Raw genomic sequence first — 15,692 nt, forward strand, 5'->3', positions numbered from 1 at the left:
ACTTGCTTGTTGCTTCTGTTCCCTTATGCATGTCTATTTTTTCATCCTTTGTAAAAATAATTATTATTCATATATTTATTCTATGCAAGTTTTTACATCTTTTTTTAATGAAACAAAGCAATATCAGTTTTAACATTATACTTGACAACATACTAGGGATGGGGACTGCGATTGGCCCAGTTCTCTGCACACTTGTGTAATGGACCAGTTCCCTTCCCAGAAACCAGCTAGTAGAGAGCTCGAAGGGTGCAAGTTCAAAATCCACTGTCAGTTTCTGTGTTTTATTTAGGAAGCATCTTTTTCTACACCTTTGTCTCATTCTCTGGTACTGATACTCATATGTGAAAACGCAATTCCTAGCACACACTCCTCCTAGGGATCATTCTGTCTCTATGTGTATCTATAATATTTTACTTGAGGAGAGAATCCAATGCTCTATTTCCAGACACCCTTCATCTCCCAACCCCACATGCATTTTCAGCTCACTTGTTTTCTGGGTTGTTCCTATATGGTTGCAGAACGATGGTAGAAAAAGCAGGGAAAGGAGAAGGTGGTGATTTATCTGATTACAGTCAGGTGGAACCTGTGAGTGCCTTCATAGGTAGGCCACTGCAATAATTCAGATTTCTGGCTAGTATAGACACTGGCTTTTCAGGACTAGCAGGAAGGAAAGTATAAAGCACCTTCTTATTTTATTCAGTGAGTTCTCCTTTGGAGAGACAAAGTATGGTACCTTTTTCTTTCTCCAGCTTCAGCTGATCCACAGAGATTCTGGTAGTTTGGATGAGTGTCCATTGTTTCTTTGTCTTCATAGGTGTTTTACTAGGAAGTTGGAGCAGGATGCAATAGGGCTTACTGGCCAGTTGTTAATTAGTGATGGATTATTTAGCTCTCCTTTGAAGCTGTTATTTTATGTGCCAAATAATGTATGCTTGTTTTGAAAGAAGTCAAATAACATGGCAGCGCATTCCATACAAAGCAGGTCTCATGCTCTCTGCTCGCCTGCTTTCTGCCCCTCCCTTCAACTCGCTCTTCACTGTACAAAGGTCAGCTGTGTAGCCTTCCAGATCTGATCACACCCTCACAATGGGTATATGGCTGTTTATATTTTTACATAAATATATGTGTATTTATATATGTAAATTTAAATACATATATATTTACTTAAATATATGTGTGTTTACATAAATATATGTGTATTTATATATGTAAATTTAAATACATATATATATTTATATATTACAGATATACATAATATTTTTTACATAATATCTTTGACATGTTTCTTTGTCAGAGATCTATCCTGTTCTTTTGAAATGCTGCCTAGTATTCCGATGGTGAGAAGAAGGTATCACAAGTGATTGACTCTTCTCTACTGATGTCTCCATTTTTCACAATTACAAATAATACCACACACGTGTGAATATATCGGAAGGTAGAAATGGAACCAGTACACATAACACATTCTGATAAGCACTGCCAAATTCTCCAGAAAACTTGTCTAATTCACTTTCTTACCACCCGGGCATGAAACTACCCTTTCCCTCTGTATCATTGCCAATGCTGGATATTATTAATCAATAATATTAATTTTAATTAAATGTATTTAAGTTATTAATAAACATTTTAATCAAAATAAAACTTAAATTTCTCCAATCATATTCTAGCTTCATTTTAATCTGGAAGCTATCAGACCTACTTTCTGAATATGGTTTTCTATCACTGAGTTTTCTTCCCTTATGTATTCTAAAATCCTATTTAAATATACAGTTAACCATACAATCTGAAGTCTTACTCCCAGGTATTTACCTGAATGAAATGAAAACATATAATCACATAAAAACCCAAATGCAAATCTTTATAGCAGTTTTATCTGTAATTGCCAAAAACTAGAAGCAACACAATTGTACTCAACTGGGTAATGAATAAATAAACTCTGGTAAATTCATGCAATGGAATACTACTCAGCAATAAAATGGAACGAACACCAATAGATGCAATAACAAGGATGAATCTCAGATGTATTGTACTAAGTAAAAGAAGCCAGACAAAAAAGACAACTGCATGATTCTATTTACATGACATTTTGAAAAAGGTAAAACTACAGGGATACAAAACAGGTCAGCAGTTTCCAGGGTCTGGGGTTGGGAAAGGGCATGGGAGAATTTGGGGAGAATGCTGGAACCATCCTATACTACACCTTGATTGTGGTGGTGGTTATACAACTATATGCATTTGTCAAGACTCACAGAACTTTACTCTAAAAAGGATGAATTATAATTGTACCTCAAAAGCAATGGATAGCAATGCAAGATAGTGCCTGGCATTAAGTGATTACTCACAAAATTTAAGGTCAATAGACTTTGCTATGGCTTATTCTACTATTTTGTAGAAGAGTGGTTTCACTGGAGCAGAAGTAAATGGATTCAAATCCTGACTCCACCGTTTACTAGCTGTGTAATCCAAGGCAAATTAATTTATTTCTTTGTGCCTCAACTTCCTCATCAGGAAAACAGAAATTAGAATACTATCTACATCACACATTTTGTAGTATACAATAAAAATTAAAATATATAAAAATACTTAGAAGATTTCTTGGCATATGGTATGAATTCAATAAATATTAGTAACTATTTATGATATTATTAAATAGTATGACAGAATATAGCTCAATTGTACTGCCCAATTGATAAGTAATTTAAATTAGATCAATTAGTAAGATATATGCAAAGGGAAAAAAACAAGGGGACAACTCAATGTTGTGGAAGATTTCTTTTAATTTAATGATCCAAGGTAGATTTCACAGTATGGACACTATTATTTATATATTTAGGGAACAAAGATAAGATGTGGACGATCACAAAACTTATATTTTAGGGTTTTTCTAGTTCCAATTCAAATGAACCAAAATATTCCTTCCAAGTTAAATAACATCTTGTGAAGATCATATGGGCATATAGTAGTAATTCAATAAATATCAGCTATTATTTATGGTATTTATTAAATAGTAAATATGAGAAAAAGCACTGGCATTATCATGTCCAAGGAATGAACAAAAAATTCTATCTCAACTGTGGTTATTGGAGGTGGGAAATGGGAAGGGGGATAATGAGAGGTTAGTTAATGGGCACCAAATTACAACTAGCCAGGAAAAATAAGTTCTATTGGTGTACAGTCAAGCCAAGCATCTATAATTAACAATAATTTACTGCATGTTATCAAACGACTAGAAGAGAGAAGATCAAATGTTCATGTCACAAAGAAAGAATGAAGAATATGCTAATTACCCTGATTAGATCATCACACGTTATATAAATGTATTGAAGTATAACTCTGGGTAGTGCACACTTGCATGCACATGGCTGTGAGCCCAGCTCAGTGGGAGCAAGAGGAGGTGAGAGCTCCAAATCCTGCCAGTGGGGCCGGAGCTGGAGGATTAGATGAGCCATTTGGAAGGCTAAATCTCTACAGCATGCCCCATTTAAACCAGGGTGTCTAGGACTTCCAGTCAAGATGGCAGAATAGACCGTCCCCAGCATCACCCTGCCCCACAATTAACCAATGCACAACTATTAAAAAGCAACAACTGCCAAACTAGGGCTACTAGACCTCAGGGGAAGAGGAGGAAAGACTTACAGAGTTCATGAAAGGCAGGAGAAGACACGATGAGAGAAAGAAAGGTCTGCTCCAACCGTTTGGAGCCCCAGCCACTTCGAGGCAGGCCTTGGTGAGCACACAGAGCAAGAGCTGTCAAAAGCCGCAGCTGTGCCCTTCATATGAAGTTGATTGCAGGCAGCAGGGGAGAGGAGGGCTTTGGTGGTTCCCAGGCCAGCAAGACCACTAACAGGGTTCATGTGGACCCACATAGGAGCAGGGGGCCACAGACAACTGGAAAAAGGAGCCACTCAGAGGCCAATGAGTCATCACAAGGGACTGGTGCATGGCCCATCCCATGGGAGGTGTTTGTAGTACAGGCAGTGGGGAAGACAGGCACACCAGGGAAAATATTGGAACACAGCAAGGACAGCTGATCTGCCCTCCAGTCAGCAGAGGACCACTCAATGGAGACTGGTCAGGAATATAGAATTGCATGGGGTGCAGTTTGCTGAAAAGACTCAGGCCCAGACCAGTTTCCAGGTGTACCAGACCTCATAAGACCTGGAAGTGCTTACAAGGTCAACAATTAAAACCTGAGGTACATGAAAGCCTTCCCCAGGGAATCAGCAGCAAAGCAGCAATTTAGCTCAACCACAGGGCTCAAGTGCTAGTTCACACAGGAAGCGCCCCCCTTTTAGAAGTAACCAGAGGACAGCAAATTAGTTCCAGTGCAGAATTTAAGTGGTAGGAATAGCAAATAATCCAATACAGAACATAAAGAAAAAACAAAAAAGCCACAGATCAGAGACTAAGTTCTGATATTAACCAGTAAAGGTCTAACACCACCTGCTCCCAAGCCAAGGCAGTGGTGGGCTGAGGGCCTCAGCTACACCCCCTGACATCCGCATCTAGCCCAGTGATGACCAAGCTACCACTGGAAAGCCCTTTGTGGTCCTCTGCTGGGATGAGGGGGGTGCCACGGGTCTAGATCATGCCCCCTCCCTCCTCCTCCTACCTTATCCCCTTCTCCTTTCCCCACTTCCCTTCCCCCCCAACTACTCCACAACATTTTAGAATGTAAAAAAATAATAATAAATTTTTTTTAAAAAGAAATATAACTGTACCCCATAAATATGTACAATCATTATCTCTCAAAAAAAAATTTTTTTTAAGAAAGAAGGTATAAAGGTAAAGATGGGCACAGTTAAGTTATTAATTAGGGACAGAAATCCAAAGGTGTGCCTTATATATATTTTAATCTCACTAAAGTATGAATTAATATTTTAAAAATTCTATCCCATATATTTTAAAGCACCATGGGTGGGAGGACCTGCCTTTCTCTGGAGGACCATACTTAATGAAGCCTCTTTGCCTTCTGTGGACATGTCTTTATCATCCAGAACATGTAGTCAGACATTGATTTAGTTAGGTCTTTTATTCCTCAATTATATCCTTGCTGATATTACACTTCTCTGTAATATCTAGGGATAGGCTTTTATATTCTCGCTCTCTGTGATAATGGCTTTGAATCCTGCTTAGGGTGCAGAGGAGAGGAGTAATGGCCACTTGTGTTCCCTCCCACATCTCATCATTCTACAGGACATTTGCCACTCAAGTTCTGTAATTGAGACATTTAAATCGGGTAAATAGTGCTGCCCATGAAGAACAGAGGAAAGTTTTACACTTTTTTTTTTTTTCACTTAATAAGGAAAGATTAAACAACACAGAAACAAAATACATGATCTCTTTTGGGGGAAGTGTATTTCCTTACTTGAAATGTTTGTCTGTGTTACTTACATTGAAAGATTTCTTGAACAAATTCCATTCTGTCTTTCATGGCTACGGCACCAAGTCTGGTGTCCTTGCTCTAAAAATAAGAATGACTTTTGAAAATGACCATTGGCTTCAAGACTAGTATGATGCTGTTTGCTTATCTTATTTCCATATATTTTGATAATTTTGTGTGGATTGATGTTTGGTGGCATCTTTTGGGTAATATGAAGTATTTTAAATATATTTCCTCTGTCATTTTCTCTAAATGAACCAAAGAGGGATTAACTTCAGAATATTTTTGATGTCTTGGTGGAGAGCTGAACTCTTCAGTAATTAAACTTGCTTGCATGCTATTTATCTTTGGTGTAGTATCTGCAGCAACAGTGAAACATTTCATGAGTGTTATGGGCAGCATCATAAAAGCCCTTAGACTCTGTCTTTCATCCAGGGTGATTAAGGTAATTGTGAAGGAAGGTCGTGCTCAAGGAGAGCTGGGATATCAAGGAATGGGGTATCATCTGTTTTATTACTCCATATTTTACTCCCAGTGAACTGGTAAACAATTAAAATTCAAACACATGAGTGCATATAATTCAGTTACTCCCAAAACATCATAAAAATGTCTCCCTGATCAATAATTGCTTATTATGACATGCATTTGTTGTGCTGGCTGTCAAGGTGCTTAGCTATTTGCTTTCCAAAAGTATGGAACGCAAGCCAGGCTCGTCAGCCTGTGCGGTAACAAAGAGCAGTCCAGCTGTGGATATCTCTGAGCTGCTCTTGACCTGTTGTGCATGGACTCCTGGTCCCACAAATCCAAGCCCACGAAGGCCTGATTCAAAGGCCAAGGCTTTCATGAAGCCTTCCCTGGGCTGGCCAGAAGTAGTTGTTCCCTTCCCCTAAATTTTCAAAACATGTCATTTGTATTTGTCTTAGAAGCTTTTGCCATACTGTATATTAAATTCTAATTACTTGTCCAAATTTTTATCTCCTCTGTTAAATATGTGATCTCGCTCACTAGACTATGACTTCATTGAGCACAGGGACTCCTTTATAGCTAGAATTCTTTTGTATTCTTCTTTGCGTCTGCTTTGGTGTCTTATTCTCAGGAGATACTTCATAAATGTTTGTTGAAAGGAAGAATGAATGAAACATTAACAAGCAAATATCCATATCATCTTCCTCTAAGGCAAGTGTTCCCAAGCTCTATCAAACCCAACACTGTCCTTCTGTATACACGTGTTTTATAACGCACAAACTCCCTCATTTTTAGAACTCAATAAAACGTCCCATCTATTATATAAAGGATAAATAAAAGAATGTAATATGTAAAATAACATACATGTAAACATGTAAATGCTTGGACACAACTACACCAGAAAACGTAATGAAATAGCTGTGTGTACCTGCAGGAAGAATCGCTGTGAATGTAACACCTGCAGGCATGGTGTGTGGCAGCTGTGTTGCATGGACGTCCAGGCTTGGAGGCCCTCACGTCATCTAGGTTCTGAGTCTCCATGCCAGATGGTCCTTTCTGAACAGGTGCCCTCCTCACCTTGTTTGGGCTTCAACTTTCCATTCTGGGCTCCTCAGATGCTCCTCACCCAGAGACATGGATGGCAACCTTGTTCCAATGCACCTTATGATTTTTGGCACCAAATTGTACGGGAAGGGAGGGAAAGGAAAGGGTAAAGTATGGGAAAGGGAAGAGGAAAAAGAAGAAAAGAAACATACATATATATTGTTTTCTAATCCTCACAATAGGCCCTCAGAATGAGGAACATTTCCCCCATTTCACGTCTGAGAAAATGGTGGCTCTGGAGAGGTCAAATCCCAGGGTCTCTTAGCTGTTATATAAGGAGCAGCATCTGAATCCAGGTCCTTCTGACTCCAGAGCCTGGATTCTGAATGCTCCACCACACTGGCTCTATGGAAAAGGCTCCAAAATATGTTTGTTCTTTGGATTGTTCCCAAATGTGTAAGAATAGTGTTTTGAGAAGAACAGGAGTGCAGTTCTCCTGGGTAGCAATAGGTTGTGTCCATTTCATAAGATTGGTTTTCTGCCAGTTGGCCTGCTTCCCCATCTTCCTCCTGTCTGCACAGAGGCTCGACAGGAACTTGGCTGTATTTGACTCAGGTGCCAGGGTGCAGTAACGAGAGAAATGGGGCTGGGCCTCGTGTAGCCAGCAGCACCGAGCCAGCAGTCTCCCTACCTACCCAGTGGCGGCTCCTTCTGCAGCAGGCACGTCTGGAGTGAGTCAGCTTGCCAGTCCTCATCCCCTCCTCCCCAGCCAGTTTCACCCTTGCTGCCATAGGGAGCTTTGTGACTTTCTGAGATTTTAAAATAGGGAAGTAGATGCTAAATCTAGTATGAGGAAGGGGAAGAAAGTTTGCTCCAGTTTCAAACACACAGTCAGGGAAGACACTAGTCTTAACACTTTCCATAGCAAAAATCCTGAAGGTTGGCATATAGATCAGGTAAAAGGTAGATATTGTGAGATGAGTTAACACTATCCTGTAACTAATTTTTTTCATGTCCATTTGCTAGTGGCTTTGGAGTCCACGTAAAGAACTCCAAAAAAATGTTCTAACAAAATGGAAGAAAGAAAAGCAAGCATCTATCTGCATAAAACAGCAAAAGAACCATAGCCAAATAAATTTTCATGTCCCCAAACATTAAGCATCTTTTGGGAAGAAAATTTGACTCTAATTTTTGCAGATAGAGTGTATGAACTTTTTATCATAAGATCTTAGAGCTGGGGAAGATACTGTAGACTTCGCCTCACGTTCATGCCTCACCCTGTGACAAAGCAGAAGCACAGAGAGAAATGACTACAGGACAGAGACAGGCACACATCTGTAATGCGTGTGTGCGTGTGTGTGCGTGTGTATAATGTTCACTTGTAAGTAAACACTCTTGGAAGTGCAAGTAGGTGCATTTTATGACCTAAAAAAAATAAAGCTAACGCAGATATAGCTCTGGTCGTAAGGCTGCCACACTAAAAGTCTTTAGCTACTCTGCTTCCTGATTTTTGTTTCTGTGGACCAAGAAGATTTCCTTGTAAGGAGGCTGTGATATTAAGACTTTGATATCCATACCCTTTGGAGTGTACAGGTTCTAAAAAAGTCAAAGGGCAAATACCAAAGTGGGAAATTTGAATTGTAATTCACTGTGTGCTTTTGACCTTACAACAAATTAATGTTAGTTAATATCTTTGGTAATTTCTCCCTTAAAATTCGATTTTTCAGGAAAAGTAATTACTGATTCAGTGTGTTCTCATTTGGGGTAGTGTAATCTTAGGACACAACTTAATATTTGCCTGTATTTGTCACTACCATGAGTTGGGTTTTTTCCCTGAGGATATTAATTCACACACAGCTTTTTTTCAGGGTGGGGAGGCCTTCGGTAGATTCCAAAAACAGTCATTTTAGCACTAGGAATGCTTGCCGACCCAGCACTCACGTCCTCATGGCTGCCTGAATTTATATTGGTGAGAATAACTTTTTGGAAGCCAGTAGATTTATGAAATCCCATGTGAAGATTTATCTTAAAGAACTCTATTCGTAGAAAATAGATCTTATTAAATAAATTTGCTCATGTGTATGTCTACTCTTTTTTTACTGCTATTATTTGCACACTTAGAGCAACTGGAACTAAAATAATTTTCTATAAATATTTTAGTTATTAGTTCTGGAGGATTGTTTGAAAGGGTCTCCAAAATATTTTTTGTTCATTGATATTTATGAAAAATATGATTTATATTTTAATTTTTGTTTCTTTAGTTGATGTTTAGGAATCCCAAATCAGAAATTATTCTGGATATTTTTCTTGAAATCCTTTCTAATTGTTTAGTCTTATTTCCTTATTCAGAGTACACCTTATTCATTTTCTTGTTTTTATTTTTTGTTTTTTCCATTTTTTTTCAGTTCTCCAATTTGGCCTACTTTTTCCCCTGCCCTATCAATACAGGCTTGGGTCAGGGCAATTTAAGTGGCCAGGAGACATTGAAGATGGGCAATTGCAATAAACCTGGGCTTGAATTAATTACCAAGATGATCTCGTCTCTTTTCTAGGCTGTTTCTTGTCTCCTTTTGCTCAAAACAAATTGCTTGTCTTCAGAACACAATAAAATCCAGGGAGAGATTTCTGTTTTCCCTATAGAAGACACTGGGACATCTCACTTTTTCTTTAATTAATTCAAACAACTAATATTTATTAAATACCTGTCTGTGTGTGCCCCTCCCTCCCTCTGACACTTCTCTCTCTAAAAGTTATAAAATCTGTATTTGGGTTATTGTTAGTAGCTCTCCTACGTTTCCTGCTTTAGCTGTTTGCTATTCGATCTGCCTAATAAATCCTAACCTCGCTTCCTTTGCCAACTTACTCAATGGTTTTTCTAATAGTATGGGAAATCAAACATAATGGCTGCATGTTTTGACTTTGCAGCATGTTTCCCAAGAAGACTTTGAGTCGTAAAAATGGAAAATACACACCCTGGTTTCTATAGTTATTATTTGACAACTTATATCTGTTGCCTTTTTCATAATGGTCTCATTTCTGCAATGATAGTGCTAGACACTCTTTTAAACCCCTTCATAGCTACACATTTTTTAAACGCAATTTGAATGGAGTTCATAGAGTGGAAATTGAGAATGTTAGCAAAGATTTTCAGTAGATAAATCATTTATTTCTATTTTTTCTGAACTGTGTCCTGCCTTTTTTATTCATTATTAAGAACATTGATGTGGAGATGAAATGGTTTCTTCTATTTTTATCTTCAAACGATCCCTATTTGCTGCTTCTGCACATTGCTAGGCTTATTCCAGTCTCTTACACTAGGGTCACAGTTTAGCTTCAGCTTGGAGCCAAATGCCCCACAGCTGAAATGACCGCACCTCTGAAGTGGCATTTTCCCAGGCCATTCCTGCCTTTAATAATGAGCCAGCCAGGAGGCAAGTTTGTGTCTCATTACAACAGAGCCTTGTGTTAGGCCTGGTGCATAATGAGATGTGAGGACTTACAATTGGTCCTCTCTTTGAAAGCTCTTTCAGCATCATGTCTACACTTAAGCCATTACATTTATTTTTAATCTAATGGTTTTGCCTTTTTTTTCCCTCTCTCTGTCTCTCCAAATTAAATAATATCAACAATAAAAGAAACCAAGGAAGTCTGGAGATTTGCAGCTTTAAAAAGACTGGATCTCGAAAAGATTTTCACAAGACGCTTCAAAAACAGACGTTTGAGTCAGAAACTTCGGAGTGCAATGAACCCACCGCTCAGGTACTTCCTACATGGTTGCTGGGTGACTGGCTGTTCTGCCCAGGGCACACTGTCAACTCTCTTAGCTAGAATAAAATTAGACTCACAGAATGTTCCAACAGGAAAAACTCTACCATCCGAGTCCGTAATTTTTTTTTTAATTTGTTTGTAGCTGCACAAATTGGTATTGAAATGAAAACCCAGAAGCTCAATGATCGAAATAAAAATGGATGGGCTCTAAATGGAGGAGGGGGACACCTTGGGCCCATTCCTCTAATAATTCCTGCAGAGACGATACACCTCAGGCAGACTGTAGAGTGGTTAAAAGCTGAGACCAGACTGCCTGGGTTCTCTTAGTGATTACACCACGTCCTAACTCTACAACTTCAGGTAGAATACTTAAACTCTGTGGGCTTCGGTTCTCTCCCCTGGAAAACAAGAATCATACTGCAAACTACCTCATGAGGTTATTTCACTATTAAATGAGTTAATATGCGTAAAGATTTAGAACAATGCTATCTCCACTTAGTGTCCAATAAATGCTGGCTCTGGTTACGGGTGTTGCTATTGTTGTTGTTATAAAGTGATTTCAGTTTAAGAGTCAGTGCTGTGCACACCCATGTTCACAGCAGCATTACTCACAATAGATAAAGGTGGATGCAAGCCAAGTGTCCATTGATGGGCAAATGGATAAACAAAATGTGATTGCAGGGGCAGGGGGAGGGAGGGATGGGGAGTTATTGTTAAATAAGTGGAGTTTCAGTTTTGCAAGATGAAAGGGGTTTGGGGGGTGGGTGGTGGTGATGTGCACTACAATGTGAATGCACTTGACACCACCGAACTATATACTTAAAAATGGATTTGGTGGTAAAATTTATGTTATATATATTTTGCTATAATTAATTTTTTTTTTTTAGAAAAGCCAGTGCTCTAGTCCAACCTACCCATTTCACTGATGAGAAAAATAAAACAAAGGAAAAGAAATTGGTCCAAGTTTGCACAGGACTTATTCTAAACTAGTATAGTTTTCAGCTTTCAGGTGTCCTCATAACACAGGCTGAATGATTAGAGGTTTTAAAATAATACCTATTTTTCAAACAACATGGTGCCTAATGCCAAACCAAATACTTAATATAAGCTCCACAGAGAACCTCTTATCAATTCCAGTGGTGAAAATGGCAAGCTTGCTAAGGGGTGGATTACCTGTATGTTGTCCTCTATGGGAGATTTAATGGATTTTTCATCAGTAGTTTTGACTAAATTCAGTTTTCACCATATATGATGACCAACTATATTATTCCTTGTATTAGCCAGACAGAAGCCACACTAGGTATTTCAAGAGAAGAAATTTAACATAGGGAGTTGATTAAACAGGTTTTGGAGAGAACCAAAAGGGAAAAATTGGGGTTATGCAGAAATCATAATTGCAGGAAATGGCACACTACCCTAGGGTTGAGGTCTAGGGCAGTGGTCCTCAAACTTTAACTTCATGAGAAGCCCCTAGAAGTCTTGTTGAAACACAGGTTGCTGGGCCCTGCTCACCAGAGCTTCTGATTCAGTAGACCTGGGGAGGGGCCTGAGAGTTTGCATTTCTAATTAGCATTTCCCAAGTGATGCTGATGCTGCTAGTCCCAGAACCACAATTTGAGGACAATGGGCTTAGTGGAAGAACGTGGAGTTATCAGAACCTAGAAGCTCAGAAAAGAGGCCTCAGAGAAACAGCTCAAATTTTGAAAAGGAGACATGGCCCAGCTGGTGGTGTGATCTCAGAGGAAAGACCTCAAGGAGTCTGGACTCAGCCCCCCTAGGAAGAGGCATTGCCCAGCTGGTGCTGGTACCTCCAAGGAGGTAATATGGGGATGATTCTGGAATGCCAAAAAAGGTGAAGGCTAGAACCACCTGTCACTATCAAGGTGAAAGGAACTGCAAGCAAAGAGGAAGGAGCCAGGCCCCTCTCCCACCTCCAGCCACCCAGTCTCCCTGCAGTGCCCCCTATTGGCGGAACCTAAAGGGAGAGGCAGGGAAAGCTGAAATAAGATTTATTGAGCCCCAGACATAGCATCACAGAGCAGAGTATAAAAGGGCAAACTTGGAGCTAAGGGGCAGTAAGTGAAGACCAGGCCCATGTACAGCTCTTTCCTCCAGTGTATTAACAGAGCACTCAACCAAGTCAATTGGTTGGGTTTAGGAACCAAGTTGTACAAAGGCTTTGTGTTTTGAAGTACGTGTTAGAATAATACTCCTCATAGAGAGAGACTTGGACTGTGAGACGACCAGCAACATTTCCCATTCCGCTCTCCTGCCTGTGCACCTTCTTATTGAGTGGAATGGTGAGGCCAGTGCCTGAATTTATATTTACATGAGTTAAATGCATATATGATATGGCTCCACAGTACCCATATGTTTCATAAAAATTCGATCATATTATGTACAAGATTGTATAACTTCCTTTTTTATACTAACAACATACTGAGATCATCTTTTTCTTCCAAAAAGCATATGTTCTTTTTTTTTTAGTGGCTACATAGCATTCCATTGCATGAAAGTTCCAAAATCTCTTCATGCTTTCTCTTTGGGGGACATTTGGGTTGTTGTTGTTCTTTTGCTATTACAAACAGTGTTTCAAAGATGCTCTTGGCCTCATGTCCTTGCCCACTTGTCCAGTCATACCCTGAGGATAAATTCTTAGAAGTGAAATTTCTACATTAAAGGGTATGAGCATTATTAAGACTTTTGACATATATGAGGATACTTCAAAAAGTTCACAGAAGGATTCGTATTATATTTCAATTCTCTTTTTCCATGAACGTTTTGAAGTACCCTCGTACTTCAAAAGTCTTAATAATGCTCATACACATCGACATCCTTTTCAAGAAACTTGGGAAGTTAAACTCATTTTCTCCAAACTCTTATAAATTCTAAGACAAACAAAAGTATTAATAATTAAAGTGTTACTATTGATTGTTGCTAGCACATTCAGTTTAGGTAAAATTTATGATTTAGTAGAGTAGCACTTTTATGAGGTAAATAGATGTCACACAAAAAGAATGTTGTAGTTTTGAGAAATGATACAGTGGTATGCCCATTTGGTAGAACTTCAATAATTACAATTTACCATAAATTTTATAGATACTTATCATTGATTTGTCTATAGTCTTACAACATATTGTTGATTACAGATTACACTTACATATTCTTTGTCGAGTCTTTGGTTAGGCGTGCAGTTCCCAATCACCAAGACATTCCTGATGGAATAAAGCATCCACTTTGTGACCGATTTAAGACTGTTTTTTTTTTTTTCAAATACACCACAGCTAAAAGTGGACACTGCTTAAATAGCACAGCAAATGCTTTGTGTATGTGTGTGTGTGTGTGTGTGTGTGCACGCATTTATTCCTATAACTGCTACTAAAGCCCTGTAAGAAAGTATTCCTCACCCCACATCTCTGTCTTTGGAAAACATAACATTCAGCTTTGGAGTTGATATCAAGTTTAATTTGGAAGGCTCTTCACAGATCATCTCATGTTCCAGTTTCAAAAACGAAATTCTGGAGTTGAGATTAGAACAAGGTGTCTTTATTTCCCAGCCCAATCTCCTGTCTGTTACACTTTAGTCCAACTGTTTTGCTTGAGTGTGAGACCTGAGTGTGCTTCATAAGAGGCTTGGCTCCCAATCTCCAGAAAAAGAGCAAGCCAGCAACTAATAGGAACACAGGGCTGTTTTGAAACCATTCCTCAGGACGGGTTTATCTGCATCCATTGAGTAACCACCTGCTTCCAGGTGGGAAGGAGACACTGAGTTTTAAGACAGTCCAGCCAGGAAGCTAAGACATCATTCCTGTCAAATCCCCAGTTTGCTCAGAAACTCCTGGAGGCCTGGGATCCTGTAGTCCCACGCTGGAGCTGCCTTGACATCCAGATTCCTTTGTTTTCACTCGATGCCCACGCTCTGTCTCTCAGCCAGGCCCCCGCCGCTTAAACGTGCTTTGCGACGTGTCTGGAAAAGGCCCCCTCACCGCCTGTGGCTTCGACCTCCGCAGCCTGCAGCCCGACCAGCAGCTGGAAAACCTCCTGCAACACGTGAGTGCCGAGGACTTCGAGAGGCAGAATGAGGAGGCCCGCAGGAGCAATCGGCCGGCCGAGCTCTTTGCCCTTTACCCGGCAGTGGACGAGGTGAGTGCCATGGTCTCCACACTGGAGGACTACGGGGAAGACACAGAGTGACACGAGGAAGGGCGTTCCCTGATGTCAGGATGCTCAATTGACTTCTGGGCTATTTTTTCCCTAGGGCCAGGCTGTGTCATAGCAGAGCCAATTACTGATCAACATACAGATGGGATTCTGATAATAACAATAACCAAGATGTTCACAGCACTTTACAGAACATGTTCACTGATTTAGTATCTCATTTAATCCTCAGAATGTTTCAAGGGTCTACACACAGTAATCCCACTCAGCGAGTCAGACCATTCAGTTATCTGAGGGTATGTTTTGCAACAAATCCATCGAGACATATGTTAGTTAAACCTTGATGTTCATAGTGCTTCATTAAGATTTTTTTTAAAGGTCTGTATGAGCAACAGGAGACCTGCTCTGAGAGCATTTCAGGCTAGGATGATCACAGCATGTGTGTGAAGCTTTGGGATCTTGATAGTTCACGTCTTTAGTTATGGGAGCTGACCCAGAACAATGTGATACTTTAGACTTTGCCTGTCGTACTTCCCAGGGCATTTCAGATGGGCTAAGGGATGACCCTTATTCAAGCCTTGCATCTGTTTAGGCTCCTTTAGGCGCCTCATACTTTATATGAGGTATTTAGTCTTCCCTTGTGCATGTCAGATTATCTACTCATATACATCTGGGTCTTGCTGAAACAGATTACCCTATACCTCTACTGTCCAATTTTTTAAATTTTTATTATTTTTTGATGTTGTATTTTTTTTTTGTTAAAAATATTTATTTATTTTTAACTTTTTATTAGAATTTCAATTGCAAGAAATAAGATTTGGGGAAATAAAAGATGTGTCATCCATCCGTGCCTCTAAATATTTGAAATTTGATG

At 39.4% G+C, this 15,692-nt stretch overlaps 1 protein-coding gene across 1 annotated transcript in view; it reads left to right on the forward strand.

Moving 5' to 3' along the window:
* DOCK8 (dedicator of cytokinesis 8) overlaps nt 1-15,692 on the forward strand; it is a 202,812-nt gene that overhangs the window by 64,964 nt on the left and 122,156 nt on the right. The window contains exons 5-6 of the mRNA XM_063081294.1: nt 10,528-10,651; nt 14,591-14,803. Coding sequence (XP_062937364.1) covers nt 10,528-10,651; nt 14,591-14,803 — 337 coding nt within the window. The remainder of the gene's footprint in view (nt 1-10,527; nt 10,652-14,590; nt 14,804-15,692) is intronic.

This window comes from Cynocephalus volans, chromosome 16, assembly GCF_027409185.1.
Source record: "Cynocephalus volans isolate mCynVol1 chromosome 16, mCynVol1.pri, whole genome shotgun sequence".
Lineage (NCBI taxonomy): Eukaryota > Metazoa > Chordata > Mammalia > Dermoptera > Cynocephalidae > Cynocephalus > Cynocephalus volans.